Raw genomic sequence first — 21,899 nt, 5'->3', positions numbered from 1 at the left:
GCTGCCTCCGCTTATGTCCGTCTTTCTGCTCACTGTTCGCTGCTCGACCTTGGTCCGTCGTCGTCGTCAAACGACTCTGCTGCCCTTAACGCAATTCTACCAGCGTAATCGAGTTCACTCAATCAGGAAGGTAAGCACAAGGGTATAGAGCAGGAAGCCGCCTCGTAAGTAGAGGAAGATACCCTGGGGGTAAAGGCGGTACTGACGGGAGTGGCGGTCGTGTTTAAGTTAGACGTCGAGATCGGCCGGTAGCCTAATTCAGATTTTCGGATTCGAGCTGGGGTGGGTCGTCAGATAGAAAAGCCATCCTACCGCTATTCGGCCGAATAGTGAATAGCGCGGTCGAATACAGCAGCGGCGGCGGCCCCTAGTAATAATGGCAGCAGCCGTAGTTGTGATAGAGTTAAGACTTTTGAGTTGTGTCGCCTAGACGTCTGTAATGAACAATGCCTCCCTTCGCCGATGAATATCTCTTGCCATGTCGCAGCTGTAGCTGGGATAGCAGCGGCAGCCATCTTGTTACTTATGGATTGGGAAACACACTGTGTGCAGAGCCACAAGGGGTTCTGATAGGGGCGCTCGGTGGGCATGCAGTTTCGTGGGGTATCGCCATTGATAGTAGTCGTTCGTAAAGGTAGTAAGCGTTCCCTGACGACGCTGGCAGAGACAGCAGTAGGCACTGTAACATGATTTCATCGGCATCGATCCGGTCGAAGGTTAGTTGGGGTAGTCAGCACAAGGATTTAGGGGACTAGCGATACAACTACGAATTGGGAACAGTGAGGCTACCAGTGGAGTATCGGACTTCAAGCGGTGGCCGTAGGGTACAGCCCGGACCCAGCTCATCTCAACAAGGCAGTACGGTTCGATGGCTTAGCCGTTAGGATTGGGATGCATGCATTTACGTAGCACGGACTTATTCAGAGTCAACATTAGCTCAACACAAGGCACAGACGTCCCACACCCATACCACCTCTGACTTACCCTCGACCAGCAACGCTATTATTGAAGAGCCCGACCGCTGACCAACCTTTTCCCTTCCTCACCCTTACTCCAAGCAAACCCTCCGCCTAGCCGTTATCTGTTTGACTTTTATGAAAATGGTGTACCTGATCGAGTTGTTGGAGGGGTCTACTTAATAATAGAGAATTTTTTTTTATAACATACATAATAACATTATTCTATTGTTATTTAACTTTTAGTTTGATTTCCCTCGTTAATTTTCTGTCTCTCTTCGTATGATTTCGCTGACCTTATTAATGATCACAGTACTCACTCGGCAACCGTTGCCGCAGCCGGTGAACACTTTCTAATAAGCATTATACAAACATCTCACTTTTCTTTTCCTTGCTTTACCGTTCGTCTGTTGCTAGTATTTTGCTGCGCAATGAAGAGCTGGCCATTGTACAGGCTGGCAGACGGGTTACACGATAATCCTGCGGCACCCGCAGGTACAGCGGGGCTGGCAAAAGCCATCTGGCCTTCCAGACCACTGGTCAACTGTGGATTACGCGACTGCAGCTGCACGAACTTTGTCAATTCGATATCGCACTATCTGAGGCAAACAATCCCTCTTGTCGTCGTTGCCACTCGTCTTGTTATTCTCACCTCGTTTATTCCTTACCCCAGCGATTGAAGATCGGCACCTCACTAACCACACTTGCGACTAACAGGATCCCACTAAATTAGATGTACACAACATCGCGCACGCGTATGTCAGCATAAAGTAACACTGATAAAATGTTTGAAAAGTCAATTCAGTCGGAATCACTTGATCAGAAATGATAACAACAGTACCAAGAGGGGATGCCGGTCGATATTACAAATTACACAATAAGATCTAGCGTACCAGTTTTTACTATTACGTATTAGGTAATCGTTAAACGAGCACGGAGAGTCGGGCATACATATACTGTTCCAGTAAGGCGTATTTACCCACAACAAACATGCCGCAACCAAAAAATCGTATTCACACGTAATTCCTGGCGGCGTTTAGAGGTCTGAGATGTCGCACGCAAACAATTCGTAACTATAGACAGTGGTGATGATAACCAGTAACCTCGTAATGCTGCTGATACGCTATACGTGGCCTAAAGCTTATCACACTGATTTTTTTTTTATTAGTAATGGAAAGAATTTTCTGTCGATTACTAGTGTTATACAATATTTGTTTCCAACAGTGGCTAGCATTCTTTGCGTTGAAGGTTTTCGTTCATTTTTAGAGAACTACTGCTCTCTTGGCCATTGCCGCTACTGCTCCTGCTGCTAATTAGTATAATCGCAACGCACAAAAACCCCTTTGGTCTTTCGAGCTCAGACAAATCCGAAGCTGTTTTTTTGTCATAGTCGACATCGAAAACCTTCTTCATTATTTCACACGTTCGATAAATGTTCGATCACTGCTGTTTCGATCGTCGAGAGATGCTGCTAATGCTGTTTGTTTCGTGACCGTCGTTACCTCGATGCGCTTTTGGGGGACTGGCTTGGCCGATCACGGGGATCACCGTAACCTCCGTCGCCGCTTATAAAGGCGACCAAGATAGATTAACTCGCCACTAGGTAGGAAAACGTCCGCCAGCAATGCGTACGTTTTCTCTAACGAGCGCCCATTCAGCAGCCCGCAAGGTGCCGCTTGCTGCTAACTTTCCAAGTGATGTTTCCTGGCCTAGCTAATTAGGTAGGTGATAAACTAAAATTTAGAGTCGCTTTTTTTGACACCGTTATCTCTAATTGTTTTAACCCTCTTGCTATGCTGAACTTCGTCCGTCTCTATCGATTGATGTGTTTCGTTTTCGTTCTGGCAGATGGCACTCTCTGTCTCATACTCGTCATCGTCGGCTGAACAACAAAGTTTGACTGTGTGTCATTTTTTCACGTCAAGCGCCCACTAGCGGTAAGCAGCGATAAGATGTCGCACGAGCTGTAGGTAAAATTAGACGTTAGACCTTAAGAGACACTTCATAACATCATGCTTTACCAGTTGGTTTCGTCCGGCTAACCTCATCGTAAAAGGACTCTATATGGTAGCGATTTGCTGCACACCTTTGTTCGATTTCTGGGAACATTCATTGATCCTCTTTGCCGCAGCTTGTTTGCTGGTATAAGCAAATGATTGCTACGTAAACCGTCACCAAATTATGGAGGCTGCGCAGGCTTGCACATATGTGCACTGAACGATTAACTGATACTGTACCCTCCACGGATTTCTCCTGCGAACGGCGACAGCTTTTCGACATTATCGCCGTTGCTGTACGGTTGCAGCTCATTTTGCTTGATCACGCACCTGATTTAAGGACTGAAAAAGGTAGACTATCAGTGACTCTTGTACGGCCTCATAATAGCATCTACAAATGACATACAATTTCCATCAAGAGACATCTGCAGCAGCTGTAAAAATAATCGCAATTTGAGCAGTTTCTGATACAGCCACTTGGTAAGTAAGTTGATTTTTAGAGCTAAACTGCTAGCCGTATCGCGCACGCTTAGACACTCACACAGAAGAGAATCACTACATCACTTAGCCAGTCGCTCGATCGCACTGCGCGACCTCCTCTAGCCGCAATGGTTTCAGTAAACATCGTAGTATCGGCTGACGATTGTTATTAAGCTGCTTTTTAGATTATCTCGTACACGCAGTCTACAATAGAACCGTGCAGTTCTCATAGTTCATTTGCATTGCCCGTTCACTATTGTTTTTGCCACTAAGCCGCAAGCACCAGAAGGGGCAAAACATTGCCCAGTGCAAGCATCGACGGGGTAGTTAGATAGCCGTGCAGGCAACTGCGTAGACACGCAAATAGGTTAGGATACAATACAATGAATCTGGCGAAATCTGTTTGTAACTGAAGGCTACTTGCTAGGTCGGTAAACAAATGGCACCTACGAGCAGCAATGGTGGCGCCTGCGGCGCTAAGCGGACAGTAAGCGACTTACAGCGTCGACTGCACCCGGTCGTGCAGAGCTGCGCGCCGTAGGACAGCGTGACGCGCGACAACCGTGCCGACTTATAACATAAGAACAGGCCAAGTCCGCGTTAGCCTTAGGCTGCTGCTGCTGCTGCCGTCACTAGCGCAGTCGCCTCCGTTTAAGCCCTTACCACGACCATCGTACTACTACCGCCCATACGACGAATACCATTACTCTGTATTGTTAACGTCATTTCTAGCGCTATTACCTGCCGTTTATAAGCGCGAGAGCCCGTGCCCATGCCGCCAACATCACTAGCGTCATAGCGACGCTCTCACGGCCACAGACAGGCCGCCACAGACACCGCCGGTAGCCTGCGCCCGTTCGCGGCCGCGCAGTGTTCAGCAGTAAAGTCAGCTGATTCGAGCGTTGTTCGCGGTCGGGGTTGCCATTGACGCTGTGGTAGGCAATACGACCAGCTGACCACTCTGAACAAGTCGGACCCATCTGGGTTAGACTCAGCTAGTTAGGTGGACTAATAGCCCTGGGCAACGGGCCGTACAGCAACTGGATTCTGTCTGCTCGAGCAGGCGGAATTTAGTTACGATGCCAGTACAGGTAAAAGCACTATAACATGGGCGGACAGCCCATAACTACATATAATCAAAATAGAAGCTGAATGTTTATAGAAATAGTTAAGGAAGCAGAAATGGGCAATGGTTATTTTCGATGATGGTATGTAGTGAAGGCAGCAGAAGCAACAGAAGTATAAGTGTGGCTCCACATATATGGATAGATCTAGTTCTTACCTAGAGTCAACCTAGCTAGGAGGTCCTTAGCTAGTCGATAGGTAAAGTAGAGAACTGATTACGCTTGGTTGGCTCGCGTCAAGCCCAAATGATTTACGACTAACGGACCGGAAGGAAGCCTACAACACGTACTTATAGCATATTAGATGTCTTATACATCGACTGCAACAGTAGTGAAAACACACGGTTGAATGCTGCTGGTAAAATATTGAGTTGCAGAAGTAGGGAAGAGCTCGCAAATACGTATAGAAAATCAGGACGAAGACTAGCCGTTCTTACGACTAGAACTAGGTAGGTAGATTGACAGCAGGGCAAGTAACCACACAGAAGGTAACGTACGCTAAAAGATAGATAAGTAAACTCCAATTAACCTTGATGCTATAGGGTTCGTATTTAGTCTTCGAATAGAGGAATAAAGAGGTAGAAGGGAGAGAGAGAGATTAGGCGATGGACTCGACGCTAGAAAAGCGTAAACATACGGAGCACGCACACTTAATTCTTGACAATGGATCCAGGGAATAGCCTGTGACCTATACCAGAAATAGCCTATACTACGAATGAGTCAGACTGGTCTTGGCTACATATATACAAAACTGCGGAAGCTAATAAAGCAGTAGCTATCTAGACATACTAGTAGACAGAACCTATCGAAAATCACCCTTTGATCGCTCTATACTATATTATATAAGTAAAATATTGCTAACAGAATAGTAGCAACTGTTAGACTTAATACCTTAATGAACCCCGGAGATGACGCATTGCAAATACGCTTAGTATATACATACGAGGGCTTCTGCGTAACCAAAAGAGAACAAGTTCGGGAACGCCTTCTTTCTAGTTTTACCGTAGCAGCTTGTGTTAGTATTCATGTAAGCCCTATTGTCTTGTACATGTTACTCTTGTTGTTTCCGGCCAACTCTCGAAATTGTTTTTGCCGATTATTCAATTTCTGACGGCATCGGAAAAATTCACATATGTATTTGGTTAAAAATCCATACACGAAGATTGACGTAAACGCTTTTGTACGGAAACCCTTCTTACATAGTCAGCGCTTACGCTGAAAGTTCCATCAACACTTTAACTTGTCTGCGTAACTGCTCACCCAACCAGCTGACGGACCTGAGCGTTTCAAGCACCATATAATGAGCGAAGATACTGCCCACACCATATTCACGTTCTATACAAGAAACAATAGTGTATTCCAATATAAAGATACAGTTCCGCTATACACTGTGAACAATTGTGCAATCAAATATAGTACTATAATTTCGAATCTTTTGCAATGTCGCAGTCGAGCATCTAACTGCCCCGTGAATTATAAATATTTATAATTCGCAGTGTGATAGGAATCAACCAGGATGAAATACAAGGCAAAAAGGACCGATTGTCGCGATCTATCAATGGCATGTTTCCCTTAAATATTGTCGGCAGTTTCGAGTAGCCGGCTGCTCAAACCACGCTAGCGTCGGCACGTCGCGTTGATTCCATGGCTTCTGGCGACCTGTGATGGCTCCCGTGTGTCCTACTAGCGGTTCTAGCAGCGCATGACGCCAGCTTCATTGCCGACAACGGCTATGTGTCTTTGACGAGCCTGTGACGCGTCCGCGTATCTAACGCGATTCTCTGTAAACTAGCACACAAATGCCATACTACTCAGCCAAAGCAGAAATACAGAATCCACAAGAGAAGCGATAGGTAACACCGACATAGGAACTCACGCTTAAAGATAATAGTATGTTATTGCAATAGAACAGAACTGCGCCTAGAGAGAACGCTTGGCGGCCAGCTGCTGCGCATCAGATGACGCTGAATTAGAAGAGCCACTCAGACTGGTGGCAGCAAAGGGCTGAATCTGATGCCAGCTTGAGTAAATCCAATATTTTCTGATCCTTTTGTTGCTTGTTGTTACCTTCTTGAGTTGTTATCATTGGCAGTTGCCTGTTCTCATTAGTTCAACGGTAGGTTGTTTGTGTAGCCCAGAACGAGACAGATACTACACCAAATATAATGGCAACAGAACGCAATCAGCTACTCGGTTAATCTCTACAACTCTTCGCTTATTGATTTCAAATATTATCTCAGGGCATTATCTGGTGTTCAATGATCCCACGAGCTACACTGAGGTACAACGTCAAACAATGACGGCGCGCAGATGATTTCATCACCTGCGCGATTGGTCAGTCAATGTAAAAGGGTCCTGTCTCAGACAATTTGTTGTTATATTGACAGAGCAAAAATTCTGCCAGCGGCGGGTGAATACAAGCCTGCTTCGAGACCAACCGATTGCGTTTATACGCAGACAAGGCTATAAAGTAGGATCCATTATACACAAACATACACGCAGGCCTACATAAATACGTAAGCATATAGAGATACAGTCGCGCGGATTACATCACGCACAGGAGCTCAGAGAAAGCGGATGAGTGAACATCTATTTCTCAGGCAAGGACGTATCGTTTGACTCCTGAATCCAATATTATTGCAGTATATATGTGTGCATGTATGTTTGTGTGATATGAACTCTTGGTAAGACAATATGAGACTGAGTAGCTGCACCACAAGTGAAGGTGGCACTGCTCAGGCTTCTGCTGGAATGGGTGGCATCGAGCCGTAATAAGTGGTTCGTTCCTTCCTAACAATGACCCCAAGACCTATCAGGCTGTCCAAATTAAGCGGGTCACCGTCACCAGTTTAACTAAGGGCGCGAGTTCAACAATCGACGAAATTTTCCTCCTGGCCTAATTGCTTAGGGGTAGCCTAAGCAAGTTTAGGTTCATTTCATCCGGTCAGCCCTCTTATTTTAATGGTGGTCTACTTGAGACCTACGAATCAGACTACATTCCCTTCAGATCTGCTGCCCTGTCTTACTGCCATCATTGAGAATGCGCTGAGAATGGGCCTTTAGATACTAATTGCTCCTCACAATTTGGCCCAGTTAAGATTAACCAAGGGAATCGAATAGGTTATCTCAGCTTTGTACGAACCGACTGTAAAAGAAGTTTGTCTGTGTTCACCAAACTCGCCGGCTTGGACCTGACATTCTACCTATTCGTACTGAGATTCTTTTTTCTTCCTCCCCCGTACTTCACTGAATAACGGCTACAACGACTGAGATATGGCAGTGGTAACAACAGGAGCACCATCGCCACCTCCTCGTTACCACCGAGGAACACAATATTCCCTTTCATACATTGCTATCGGCTGCTGTCGGACAAATATGGGGGTGTATATACTTATATACGTATTTTGGAATTTTTTGGAGGATCAGCTATTATGCAATCCCTTTGCGCTAGACGAACTTCCAGCAAAGCAAGGAACGTTTTGCCCAAAATCGACAGTCCACATATTGCCAGTTTTAATTCGTCTTCTAAAATATCCGAAAAATATCTTCATGAGTTGTACTGAAGTATATTCAATTAATTTTAAATTTAACAAGCTTGAAAATGAATAAGAGTGGCCTAAGAAATCACTTTTTAATACGGCAGAATGTTTATACAAAAATTAGTGGCCGTTTTTGGGAAGGAGATATCAATTCCCAATCAGGCCACCCAGATAAGCTCCGATAGTTAGTCGTTTTAAAACTTTTTGGCTATCCTCTGCCGTTAGACTTTGAAGGCTTCTGGCCAGCTGTCAGCCCAAAAATTTGTTTCCGCTGAAACTTTTCACGTGTGCAAATTTAAACGACACTAACCTACCAATTTTGCGTTACTTACAGCTACCAATGAAAAGTTACTTGTAACTTAAAGGAGGAATATTTTGATACTGACTCATAAGTGGATTAAATCATGACTTGAAGATATAGTTCCGGTGGATGTTGGTTGTATTGAATTATGCTGATCGCTCAGAATAATACTTACAGAATAATATTAACAAAATGAAAAACATATCGTTGATATATATACTTTTTTCCTTTAGATGCAGTGCCGAACATAAGTCGAACAAGAACTTCCGCCTTTAGACAAAGTCCATTTCATATATACATACACGTGCACGAATGCACCTTGTCGTCTTCGTAATTGTCTTCGTCGTAGAGACTGTAGCCGGTGCTTTTTTCGCCGCCATCTTTTTCAACCGATATATAATTGGTAAGCGGCTGTGACCTGCGGCCGTAGCAGTGCCAGCGACGTTGGCGTTAGAGATAGAGCGAAGTAGGGACCGAGTCGGGCCGGCGAGCAGGACTGTGTTCAAGCCTCCAACGACCAGCAGCCACAAGTCACAAGCCCTAACGGGTGATGAATGAAATGTCGCTAAAGCGGCAGGTGGCCGAGGTTTCTTCGCTGGAAGAACGAACGGAACGGCGAAAGGAAAGAGAGGACGGCAGCACCGACTTGCCAAGGAACCGTTCGACATATATTCACCATCGTATTATATTAACTAATTCATATTCATATACCCTTGTATCCACGCTGTTGATATGAATCTTCCGCTCTAGCACATTCGCACTTTCTAAGCAGGTTAACCCGGCCAGGCCAGTTGGCCTGGACTGCGCGCAACAGGGCGTATATACGGAGAGGAAACGTTGGAGATTACGCTGGAGGAGACGGCTGCAATGTTAGTTACGCCGACGACTCACGGTTTAACGACAGGTCTGCAGGCGATAGGGCAGGCATAGGACCGCAACCTGCAAAGACTGGCCGGTGGTGTGGCGTGCTGAGTCTCTGCGTAATGCAGAATACGATGAAACCCAGCCCTGTCTAACTTCGTTTAACTCAACTTAGCCTCATCTAACGTGTAAGTTCGTAACCCGTCGTAGTTCTCTCAATGGAGCAAGTCCCTGAGACTAAAAATAGGTAATTCTGAAGATTTGTTCACACAAAATGAATAATTACTAATGCTAAAAAACCTAACATAGTTGCGGTATTATTAGCTGATCCGAACAAGACGATATCTCGTCGACTAATTACTGTCTATACCAACTGCTTATATGACGTGTGGGGCTTGATCTACAATTTGGTCGACGGCTGTTGTTTGCAAGCTGACCCGCAGAGTTGCCTGCAGATCTAAGCGTTTGCTTGCGACCTGTTCGGTGAGCGTGCAAAAGCTGGCTGTACAAGCCATGACAAGAGCATGACATGGAGTTTATATTTGTAAGAATAGTTACCGGCATGTATATCACTACCGCCAGCAGAGTACGTTGCATGTCCTGATTTACGTGATGATAGAGAAATTCACATGTTGAACGATACAAGCCTACTTTCGATTGGGCTTAGAGGGATTTGACGGGGTAGCGTGGTTAGGAAGCCTTAGAACCCTAGCAAACGTTAATATAAATCGTCGTGGAAATTCTTACGATTAAGTAAAAACTGTGTGTTTGTTTCGTAGCATAGGCAGTCGATGCCATTTGAGTGACAGAGTGGCAGTATTAGAGCAATTCATATTGGTGGGCGTAACTATACAACGGTAGGGGCTAAATATAGAGTCATGTCATGCGGTATTGTACAGCGAACCGTTCAATGAACCTGTTTTGCGGGCTAACGTCTAAAATGGTTTTCTCAAGTGCAGGTATGCCAATAATATGGGTATATGGTTTTCTACACGCTCGATTGTATCTTGCACTACGGTCTATCTAGTTGCATACGTATTGATAGTTTCCGTATTTGTATGCAAATACTTCACTATATAGTGAATAGAAACATTGGCAATAATCGTCTGTCAGATTCGTAGGTTTAAAGATTGGCCCAAATTCATTTGTTGAATACCTTAGAATTTGGTTTCACAAAACAAAAGGGTCAGCGAAGACGTAAAAAAGAGGCTATCGAATTATCGTGAGGGAGGATGCAAGGGGGATGATGTTATTAAAGCCATCCTAAAAACGTCACAGTGCAGCCAAAACTGCCCCGTTCAACAGTTGGGGCAATTTTGCTAAACGTTAGCCAACGAAAGTTTACAAATCACGAACAAGCTATCGATTGTACTCTAAGGTCTCGATACAAAGACAGGGCCAGTATTTTCACAACAGAGTAATATGTGACAGTCAATGCACCCTTGCGTACAATATAATGGCGTCCTTTCTTTGCGATATAGCCACTAGACATTTTTCGCTGAGCACTTGCCGCAAGTGCTTTGAATAAAACTGTGACAAAAAGTAATAACTATACCTCGACCGGATTTACTTGATATTTGTAATTAGTTAGATTAGGACCTCAATAGGTCATGTAAGCTAGATCCTTACCAAAAGAGCCGTCTTCAATCTATTCATGGGTATCTTTGCTTTCCAACGTGTTCGCAGAAGATGCGACTCAATCTGGTCACTTCTCCAACACAAAAAAGCAAATGTGTGCGTGGAATCCATTCGAAGAGACTTATGGTGATTGAGACCTTTTCGTTGTACGTCTAAGTTTGAGCTAGGCGTAATCGACTATCACAAAACCCAGGTTATTAACAATTTATTGAGTGAGAGAATTTGAGAGAAGGAGGGGCAAGGAATAGCCAAACGAAACGTACTACGTCTCTTTCTCGTTCTTCTTTCTCTGTGTTCCGCCTCCACGTTTAACCCTCAGCAATAGATCAATATAACTTTGGTGTAATGCCCTGGGCACAAAAACAGGGACGATAAGTATCCAGGGAAGGTCAAACGACCCTCTGACTTTAGGGATCAACTAGAGACAGTGCAGTAGCAAATAATCAGATCAGATCTCGCAGACTCTTAGCGAGCAATTACTAGTCCAGTAGTTACGTGCATTTTTTGGGTAAGAGGACTATCAAGTAGCGAAAATATGGTAAAAAGGCAACAACACTAAAAGTCATTCACATCATTAATATCTAATAAGACCCATAGCGAATCTAAATTTCGATCAATATCGCCTCTTTCACTTTGCCAGAAGCCTCACAGTGTGCATGCAACAATGGGATTTTATTACTTTCTTATTTATTTTTGTAAAGTTAAAACATGTCAGTTCAGTATTACAACTAGCTTACCTTAGAAGTTTACAAAAGAGTCCGAGGTAAGTTCATTTGTGGGGGACGGGATTAATTATAATCATATCACAACTTCCGCCGAAGGAAAATAACGATGTAATCTTTTTCAAAGCGATTTTTTCACAAGTTTACAGATAGGTAGATTGGTCGAAACAAGTAATAAGTAATGTATACTCTAGAACGTAAAAAACAATGTATATTGACAATCACTAGCCATATATAATTGTACTACTCAGTACCTCGTATCACCTTATCGTATTGCCTATTTTAATACCGTGTAGCGTGTTTTAATACCTATTTTAGCGCCCCGAGCCTACATTTATAGGTTTGAACGCAAAGTCAGCTGTTGATGAAGTTCAGCCTAACTGTGTCGATATGGAACACGCTCTCGGTGACGCTGATGCATTGCAACTAAATGTATCACTAATATAGCTGACCACCGAGTAACAGACAGGTAAGTTAATTGTTCATCGATCGCATGATGGAGTTGTAACAGTCTGTCAACGACTTTTGCCAAGCATCGCATTGTTACTGCCGGCTAACCGTGGATGCCGTCTAATCCTAACCACGTAGCTCGTTCGGACGGTAGAGGGATCAGTGTTTGAAACGCGGTCTGGTGACGCAAAGACTGGGGTGGAAGGTTGGCAACAGACAGACAGTGACCCTTTGGAGTAACTCCTACTCCTGGTTAGTAATGGTAATTTGCGTGACGATAAGTGCCTTCCAACACTCGTAGCATCGTGTGTGCGTCTCACTCCGTTAGCTATTGGGTAATCGTGTATGTGATTTAGCATTCGATTGTCACACGCAAATCATACTCAGATACTGACTATAAATTAACAGCACATAGCGTATTTCAGAAATATTCTATTAAATATCTAACGGTACGAAATTAAACACTGATCACATTTGGATTGTCTCGAAAGATCTCCACCCGTTCGTGCATTTACGTCACGCAATGACCGAATTAATATGTATTCCTGTGGGATCGATTCGGAACGTACAATATAGTGTATATTTACGAGCCGTTTTCACAATGTCTATTTCTAGCATCATTGTCCTCTACTACCTGATCTGTATTTTATTTTAACGTGCTTTCAATGCCCATACGAGTATTGCCTAAGGGTGTTAAGCATCAGTTCTCAGTGGGTGTGCACCCAATGTTGTTCAAGCACTGAATAGATACGTCGAACTTTGCGACATATATATGTATATATGATTTCAATAAAGTAATTGAGATCTCATGATCTACGTGACGTAACTTCCGAAACGTTCTAGTGTCAATTGGAATTCCGTATAACTTTAACTATTATACATCGACTATAATAAATCGTAGACTGGATAGGTGTAAAGGCAGTATATCGTGGGAGAAAAGGCCAACAGCTGTCTCCGCAGCTTCTGCCGTTATGGGTATCAGCCGCTAGAAATGCCAACACCGTCAGTATCTGGGAAGTTTCGTCGCAGGCTGCCATTAGTACCTAGAAAGCAGGCTCTTGTATGTTAAACCCATACAATTCCGTATATTTTTAACCGTCCGCTTTCAGCCAGTCATGGAGGATTCGCTCTGGAATGCGATTCTGCTCAAGTAGGAGGAAACCGTGTCCGACTTAGGCCTCCGTTTTGACTCATCTCATTGGTCGGCATAGGATTTTAGCTTTCGAAGAAATACCGACCATGGCAGCAGCGACGGAACAGTGATCGAACTAGTATATCTACGGCTTCAATTTGTTAATAAATGCAATGTAAGTAACAGTAAATACTTGGAAAAGTCAGGGTGTGCAGGAATCATCCAAAAGTAGGGGGCAGACGAAACGGGAAGTTGACTAAGAATATAATTCATTCGTTGCGATCAGTCGTTTCCTTTAACATCCGCAAAAGAACGTGTAAACGAGAGACATATAAATACATAATTGAATGCCATTAATACTATACCATATGTATGTAATAAGTTAATATTTGTTTATGTTATAATAATAATAATGTTTATGTTGCAATTAAAAAATTAAGAAACTATCGATGGTCTGTACCCGCTGTTTGTCCACTTTCATTCCAGGTTTGGTGTGTTAAATACCCCTTTTAAGTTTAACATATTTTCGTATGATGTAACAAATCGAGATGTAATAGTAGGCTAAATAACGCCGACAATGATGCCGGTGGTCACTGTAGAGTTCAGCATATAAACTTCGAAGCATCATGACTGATGCTATCCCTCGGGTGCTTTTCGAATAGACAACTTCGACTTCGGTTCAGATCTCGCAAGACGAATGACGATAAAAGTTATGCATAAATGGAGCCTGCTAGAGAGAACCTCCCAGCGACCCCAGATGATGAGTACGATGTATCTCGGAGAAAGTGCGACGCCACTAGCGTCGAGATGAAGAACGGTACATCATTCTTAGGTTCCCTTGTTCAGTCTTTTTTTTTTTGGCTGGATTGAGTGCAAGGCTGCGCTGCAGAGGTGCAACCAACATCCAGCTGCAGGGCTCCGAGTGGGAAGGGAGCAAGACCGGAATACGAAGGTGCGGAGTAGCGAAAAATAGATTGTGCCTGCTTGTCAGAGAGGAAAAAGAAATGAACGAGACCGAGAGAGGGTAGAGTCAGCTCCGATCTATTTGTACAGCCACCGGCAGTAACAATGCACTGTGTTTCTATCTAACATAGAGCAAGCCTTGTGTACGAGGCCGCAGCTCGTTCATTCATATCAAGCCATAGGAGTCGTCACTCCCCTCGTCCTAACAGCACCTACAAAAGGCAGAACTCTCCGTACTGTTATCGCTCCTTTTACTAATATTACTTACATGACAGCTACATCTCGTTTTGTTTCCTTTCGATTGCTTATTTTTGCCGTCTCCTTTACCATCGCAGTGTCGACAAACTAAGCAGGAACAGGAAAAGACGAAATAAAATCGCAAAAAGCTAGCTAGTACTGATTAACGCATATCGTACCGCAGCGCATCTCAGCCTAGTAGTACAGGTGACACGTTTGGCTCCGTGTCCGCAGCGGCTGCTGTTTCGGTACAAGCGTTTAGACGAACGACGGAGGCTGATTGTTCACCTTTGGTAGTGTCGAAAGAACTCGAAGTTGATATCGTCGTAATTTGTGACGACTGTGACGTCAAGAGGATCAGAGCTCAGCAGTGGGGGTTTGTCGGGTCCCAAAGGCTATCGTTGTTGTTGTTGTTGTTGTTGTTGTTGTTCATGTTATTCTTGAAGGTGTCGCTACGGATGCAGTCGTTAAAGAGCAACCCAAAGTATTGTGTCTGGTGGCAAGTATCTTTATGACTAGTGGTATTCCTTGGTAAGAGAAAGATGGAGACGGCTTTAGTCTGACAGAGCGTACGGAACATGGTGATACTGTAATGATAGCATTTTTATCAATAGGGTAATCAAAATTATTCTCGTTACTGCGGTCATAGAAGTCGTTTGATAATGAAAACGACGGAGCGGAGCGCGCTAGCTGTTATCGTCATTTTTTTAGTCCTTTAGTAGTGGCTTAGGCGTTGACAGAAGCCGGCGTCCCAAACGTGACAGAGCGTCAAATATAGAATGGCATTAAAATGACCGGAATACGTGAAAATCATTTTCACAAGCAATGAAGGCTATTTCTCTGTGTGGCTCTCACAACAAGTTGGATCTAATAATAAACAGCACTAGCGTACAATTTAAACATAAGGTTGATAACAACTAATCGTAGGTAGGGACAATTGCTTTATGAATAAATAATTTCACCATGTGGTACGTAATTTTGCTTTGTTTATATGTGTAATACCTATTCGTCTCGTGCAACAGTAAGTACATAACAATAGTTACCATGCCTTTCTTCATTCTTAAAACCTAGTAAATTAGGCCTATATGCGTATAGTGTATGTATGTATGTATGTATTGAAGTGGAATAGGTTCCTTCCTCAGGTAGATTAACGTTAACTAATATCTACTAGTCGCGATGTTATGTTAAGCTCGCTGTTGTTCTTCTCTGCATTGCCGCTCGCGCGCTATACGGACATTGCTCAATTTACCAATGCTTACTAGACAACGGTCTGGCTTTTTGGCTTACGTGTAAGAAGGGAGTCGCCCCTGCTGGGCCTGGGCAGGATGGTCACACAAACGACGAACCGGGACTACCAGTAAAAGCTGAACCTAGCCACTGCTTGACCGTCGTGCAGCTCTCCGCGTACAAGGTAGTGGCATACACGAAACTTATATTGCAACAACGTATCCAATAGCAGCGCAATGATTATAGTTGCATTATCACTACAAAGCTTGGGCAGGTAGCACACGACTTGCACGATATACCCATGAAACACTATGAACACACAGCAACATCGAGGGGTTCGTTGAAGAAATAGGAGGCTTACCAGTGAGTCCTTTGCTTATTTTGTTTTCTATAAAAATTTATGAACTAAGCAAAGACCGCTACACAGATAACCAACGCTCAGATCCTTTAACAATTTGATGTTGTGTTCGTCGATGCCAAGCAACGCGGAACCTTTTGTGTGACGAGATGAAATCTTGTGCTAAGATTTGTTTGCGAATTGGCAAAAAAATTGTCTCCACACAAATATACAGCCGTTCCTCTGCTGTACAGTATTGAATAAACTTTATACAGCACTCATTTATTCGTGCACGCATACAGGTTATAAAGGTATATAAAGGTATAGACTTTTTGGAGGCGCCCGCTCGCCAGCTGAATTGTTTTCGGTCTTCAAACGCCACCAGTGGGACAAGCAAAGGCATCGATCGGCGCAGACAACTTTTCCAGTAACCTAGAAAAAAAGAAAACTTACTCGGATGTAGCAGAAGATCGCGGATTATTCACGGTATACAAACTATTGTGGTCCACAATGATATACGAGGTTATGGTAAGAGCAAAAACACAAACGACGCATCCAGTTTAGCGAGTATCCATTTTGGCAGAGTGGCCACTTTCCCTCTACATATGTATATGCTATTTCTATACGGTGTATCACTATTTTCCGATCATATATTAATGGTATTTGTAGTCGCGAAATTCACCGTTGTTTCGCTCCATTAGCGAGCGCTACACTTACGTGCCAATTATACACAGACGCACGCGTTTGCTTACCAATGACCACCGTTTGAGCCTAGCAAATATCGTGTTCGAGCGAAGTGGCTTACCTAGCAGCCTATGACCAGCTGAATGTGTATTGCCCAAATAAATGGTGCCACTCTGGGCGACGACAGCAAACGCACGTCCGCCAGCGAGGTGCAGCACCAAACACCGCCAGCACCGTGTCTTGATTGGCGCTGCCAGCTGACGCTCTACACTATGCTATAGTGTTGTGGTATTATGGATATGGCTGGCGAAGCAATGCTTGTCGATCTACTAACCGGCCAGCGTTCTAGCAGCATTGCAGAGCGTAACCATCGCGTCCGACACAACAGTCGCTGCTGCCGGTGACTTCGTAATGGTTCGCAAAGCCCAACAAGTTTACTGGGGTTTAGGCGGCCGTCTTTAGCGGCCCGGCAGCGTAGCTATTGAGAAGAGTCTGAATCGTACCTGTTCGTATGTCCCTGTAATCCTGTATGTTTGGGTAAATCTCGTAGGGTTGTGGCGTAATGCGGTGCAGGCTGACTGTGCCTGTCTGTTTTTGGTGCTTCTGTCTGTGTTTGTATGTAATAGCAGTGTTTATTCCATGGTGCACAAAAACGAACATGGTAATCGTACCGCAACCAAGACTAATCGTCATCTTTACAATCATCGTCATCATTGACGGGAACAACCGCATCGATATCAATAGCAGTTTTTAAGTCGTGCGGCCTCGTACCGCTACCGCTGCTAGAAGAAGACTAGCAAATACTACCGGGACCTCTAAAATAAGATGGAAGAGAGGCAGCGGCCGTGGTAGCCGCCTACGGCGGAATGGCGCTGCCGTAGCCGGCCCACAACTTCCATGTTCTCGATATACATATATTGTATGTGTTAGGGTTTAGTAGGGGATACGGACCACGGTATCGCGAGCAGCAACAACAGCAGCCATCCTTTCGCAGATCTAGTTGGCTTGTCTCTATTTGATCGGCTATGTTTCTAGTCAGCTGCGCGCTCGATGGGTAGGTGCACCCGAGTTTTACCACTAGCCCCGCTACCGCTTACCAAGACAGACTGGGCACCATGTTATCACCAACGCTGACTCACTGCTGCGATGGTGGTGTGTCTCGCGCGAGAAACAACGAAGCCGACTAACTAACCGGACTAGACAATATCTTAAACGGGATCGTAGCCCAACCTATACTGAAGCACGCGCAAGGGCCAGCGAACACAAGCTGCCTGCCCTGACAAGAGCCAGCAGCGCCATCCACACAAATCAGAGAGTCACAGGAATTATCCATGGGCCGAGCAGATGAGCTAAAACAAAGCAAGAAAGTGGCTAGAAGCTTGGTCAAAGACTGGAAAAAAGGAAGCTTTTTAGAGATGATGATAAGGAAAAAGGCGTAGAAGAAAACGACGACGCTACATCGAGAGGGTGGAAAGCGCCCACAGCCATTTGAATTATGAGTTGAAAAGACCGACATGAGTTCGTCAGATGGGCAGCGATTTGTCGGACGTTTCTTCCGCTTCCGCCGCCGCCGCCGCCGCACGGGCGGCACTGAGCTTTGCGGCGTTGAACCAATCAAACCATTTTTGTTTGTTGGTGGTCAGTGAGTAAATGATTAGAGCGTGTGTGTGCGCAGACCCAGCGATAGAAGAAACACAGACCGCGCACAACGCTAAAAAGCTTGTAACATTAGTTCTGGTGATAATGCCATCTAGCTTAGACGGTTTAGTTTATCGAATTTGTTGGACGCCCTAAAAGAGGCAATAGCGGTCAGTGCGGATGATAAGACGCAAAGAACTTTAAAAGTCGTCGAATAGCGGGACATGATACCAGGCCAACGACTAGGCACCTTCATTTCAGGAACTTGCTTGCAGACAGTGGTTGCGCCTAAATATGAAAGGATATAGTTAATTACAAATGGCTTGCAAAATGTTTAAGCATTTTGCATTTTTTTGTTTGCTTGTTGGAATTATTAAGGTATCATTGAAATAAACAAGGCCAGCTCGAACGCATGCAGGAAATTAAAAAAAAGTTCCCCAGTTTTAGATATGTTGTGAGGCCGGAGTCTTACAGATTGTGAAAGGCGTGATTCTGGGTTTTTTTAAGTTTAAATCGAATCGCTCAAAACCGCTGCTTACTTAGCAGAAGAAGCGTAAGTTCGTCGCACGTATATAAAAGTAAACGAGCTGTGTCTTATTCTTTATCTTTTAGAAGAAATAAGAACAGTACTACGGTTCGTTTTTTGCAGCTCAGGGTGCACGCGTTCTAGTCCTCTAAGTAAGAAAGCAGCCACAGACGAATTACATTGTCTCATTGAAGTGAGAAAATCCTTCAGAGAAAAGTTCTACCTATTTTTAGTGGACTCCACCTTTATGCTGTAAACTCCATCCTTACTATCGTACATGTATCACTCTTAAGAAGTAAACCGCCGTTTCGTTGACAAGAATTATTTGTGAACAATTTGTATGCACTGTGCTGAAAGTCTAGCTTTTAATAATAAAAGTGCAAGCACGCCCACATCACACAGACGTGAAATATACTCTATTTTTACCTATTTTCTTTCAAGGTGCGTCTCACAACATTTGTTTATACGCGACACAAATGGAACCAACAGCCAGGACAACATAGTACGATACGTGCGGCTGCATCAATATATTGAAGCGTTTGAAAATGGAGGTAAAGAAAGTTAAGGTTTCCTAAGGTGAACCCTTAACAGTCCGGATTGTTCAATTACAACTTTACGTAAGCTTATGAATAATAAAGGGAAATTGTTTACAGTACACTGACATACTCAGGTACATCGTTCTTACCTTATATTATCACAGCACAAAGCTGGCCACATATCCTAAATTATGAACATAGGTATATGTAATAACTTATTAGCAATAAGTGTCTCTTCTATTTGTCGGTCAAATCAACCTGAAGAAGCTGTGCTGCTCTTTAAAATGACTTGACCAAAGATATACAGAAAGGGCTGCCAAGAAAAAAGTATAAAGCTAATCACTTAACAAATAAATTGCTTTTAAGAAAGCTTGGGTAAAACAGGATGCGGAAGAAGGCCAACCTGATAAATAGTCAAATACGCTCAAATAGGTAATGTTTCTGTCTCGTTATCGACGTCGTACCACCCTGGCGCGGCATCCAGGAATTCGCGCTCCCTCAGCTCTACAGGTTGCCATTCGGTTTGTTCCACACTTCCTAAGAGAGCCATAGAAGACAGTGGGCGGCACCACGGCCAAGAATGTTGACGCTCTTACAGCGTTTCAGCGGTCCTTGACGTTTCTGTGCAGGTATCTACGGGTAGTGCGTTTTCTGCCAGCGGCGAGGCAATGGTGATGTGCTTTTACAGGTAAACAGGTTTGCACGGTGCGCTGCTTGCTGAGCAAAAGCTAATAAATCAGCAGAATAGTTATTTTGTAAATGTTTCACTAAAGAGTGCGCACCTGACAGCTTGTCTCCTCGATCTCAGTACGATGGGCAGAGGATGGAGGCCGAAGGCCAGCTTCCTCAAAAGTCACCTGCTCAATATTCCCTCCTCGCTTTTCTCACGGTTTCCATGCGAAAGTCCTGCGACACGTTTCATGCTGTCTTTCTGCTTGGAACTTTTCCACAGCCCGCTTTCTCCTTCCTCTCCTACCCTATTAATATAGTGGCTAGCAACCTAGTCTCTACTATCCTTATTTGCAACGTTTGTTGGTATTTTTTATTTTCTACTTTTCACACAACTTTTCTCCTCTATCGTCTCTCTTCTCCGCTCCACACATTCTCTTTCTCTCTAAACTGCTAGCGTGGCGTTTGCGCTGCTGCTGCTACGAGAGAAAAAAGAAAAGGCGAAAAACAAAGAAAGCGTTCGTCGTATCTATTGGTTGTTTTTCTTTGCCCCTTCAAGACCCTTTCCGTCATTCATCACCCACCTTCTCTACCTTTAATAAGCGGCGTACAGTACCGCCCCTGTCACTGGGGGGCGGTAACTGTACGCCGCTGCGTTCATAGCTGCGTTCATTGATATACGTTTGATGCACCACCATCTTGCCTACACATATTGACGACAACAACAACATCAAGACCAACGACGACAGCGACGCAATGAGCCACGTGAGAGGCATTAAAGGCTGTAGACCCCCACAAAAAACATGGCAGCCAATGTGGGGCATTGTATGAACTTTGAAAACTTGTACAGCAGTATCGTATGACAGCTGTGTGTACTGTAGTAAAGCATAATAGTCATGGCGTAAGTGGCAGCTACTCGTGAACTTCCCTTGTTTTCGCCCAGGCTGACCAACAAGCAGCCTTAACTAAGCGCGCTGCTGGTGCCGTTGTTACCATTAGAACGGACGTTACCGCTAGGTCCGAGAGTGCTGCCACTGCTTTCTCGTTGTGCATGGACGTGTCCACTCGACGTGCCGTAGTTTGAAGACAATGCAAAGAGACGAAGCGGGGAATATGACACGTCGATCCGCCTTGAAACGACCGATAGGCCAACGTAGGCCGACGGAGTTGTCAGCTTCGGTGGTTCCGCTTTCATATCATTACCAGCACGTCCGCTTGGCCTTCTTCAGCTTCTCCAGCTACTTCGCACTATAGACGACCCCTCATTTCCCTCGTTTTTCTTTTACTCTCTTTGACCCATCTATCCCCCGTCGTCTCTGGCGCGGATGGTTAGAGAGCAGAACAGCAAATAACGGTGTGCCCTCTGTGCCTGTACGGGGTGTGATGTCGATCAGCGGCACTCAACTATGGCAAAGGGGCGCAAGTCCAAAGAATAGCAGGAGCAGCATTAGTGCGAGCTTTCGTTACTGTATTGGTCCACTCCGTTTTCAGCTTTACTCTCCTCTGGTCTTCGTCACTCGCTGTATTCTCCTTTCTCTATACTCGATGGCACCTTGTCGCATGCCTGGTTCTTGGTTTAAGCCGTTAGCGGTGCCCTTAACACACTCGAGCATTACTAGCAGCAGCAGTGACAGCAGTAGTGGTTAAAGCAAGAGAGAACGGAGGTGGGTGGAGCAGTTTGGAACACCAGCAGCCACTCTATTCTTTTAATAGATATCCCCTGTCCTTGACCGCCCATTTGCCCCTCCGGTCCTGCCTCCAGCTCCTTGCCGCCTCGTGTGGGACGACCCGCGTCGCTTGGGTCCCTTACCCTTCGCCTACGCAACTCCTCCTGCTATAAACGTGGTTGTCATTGGCGTCGTGTGTTCCTACCATACATACG

General features: G+C 44.6%; 1 protein-coding gene and 1 long non-coding RNA gene across 15 annotated transcripts in view; one reads left to right on the top strand and one right to left on the bottom strand.

Annotated features, from left to right (window-relative positions):
* Positions 1-16,696, bottom strand: part of LOC111255003 (cytoplasmic polyadenylation element-binding protein 2-like) — a 256,990-nt gene extending 240,294 nt beyond the window's left edge. For 2 of the 11 annotated variants that reach the window (XM_086975995.1, XM_086976002.1), the window contains exon 1: positions 15,688-15,819. Coding sequence is in view for 2 of the 11 variants with exons in the window: in XM_086975990.1 (XP_086832116.1) it covers positions 1,357-1,476 (120 nt within the window). In the remaining 9 variants the exon portion in view is untranslated. Of the gene's footprint in view, positions 1-1,252; positions 3,878-15,687; positions 15,820-16,417 lie in introns of those variants that run through there. The other 9 variants (XM_086975999.1, XM_086976006.1, XM_086975990.1 and 6 more) reach the window with 9 other exon arrangements.
* LOC111255005 (uncharacterized) lies at positions 2,563-19,473 on the top strand. 4 transcript variants are annotated; one of them, XR_015317892.1, is made up of 8 exons: positions 2,563-2,677; positions 2,805-2,893; positions 9,170-9,446; positions 11,937-12,087; positions 12,207-12,320; positions 13,178-13,375; positions 15,663-15,811; positions 19,254-19,473. It is a non-coding gene; the product is annotated as an uncharacterized LOC111255005 (long non-coding RNA). The 4 variants fall into 4 exon arrangements; XR_015317893.1 differs by lacking the exon at positions 12,207-12,320; XR_015317891.1 differs by having other exon boundaries at positions 11,937-12,320.
* Positions 19,474-21,899: the final 2,426 nt, after the last annotated feature.

The sequence above is a fragment of the Varroa destructor genome, unplaced genomic scaffold (assembly GCF_002443255.2).
Source record: "Varroa destructor unplaced genomic scaffold, Vdes_3.0 BEIS01000007.1, whole genome shotgun sequence".
NCBI lineage: Eukaryota > Metazoa > Arthropoda > Arachnida > Mesostigmata > Varroidae > Varroa > Varroa destructor.
Note: the sequence above shows the minus strand (reverse complement) of the source record. Positions and strands in the feature narration are given on the sequence as shown.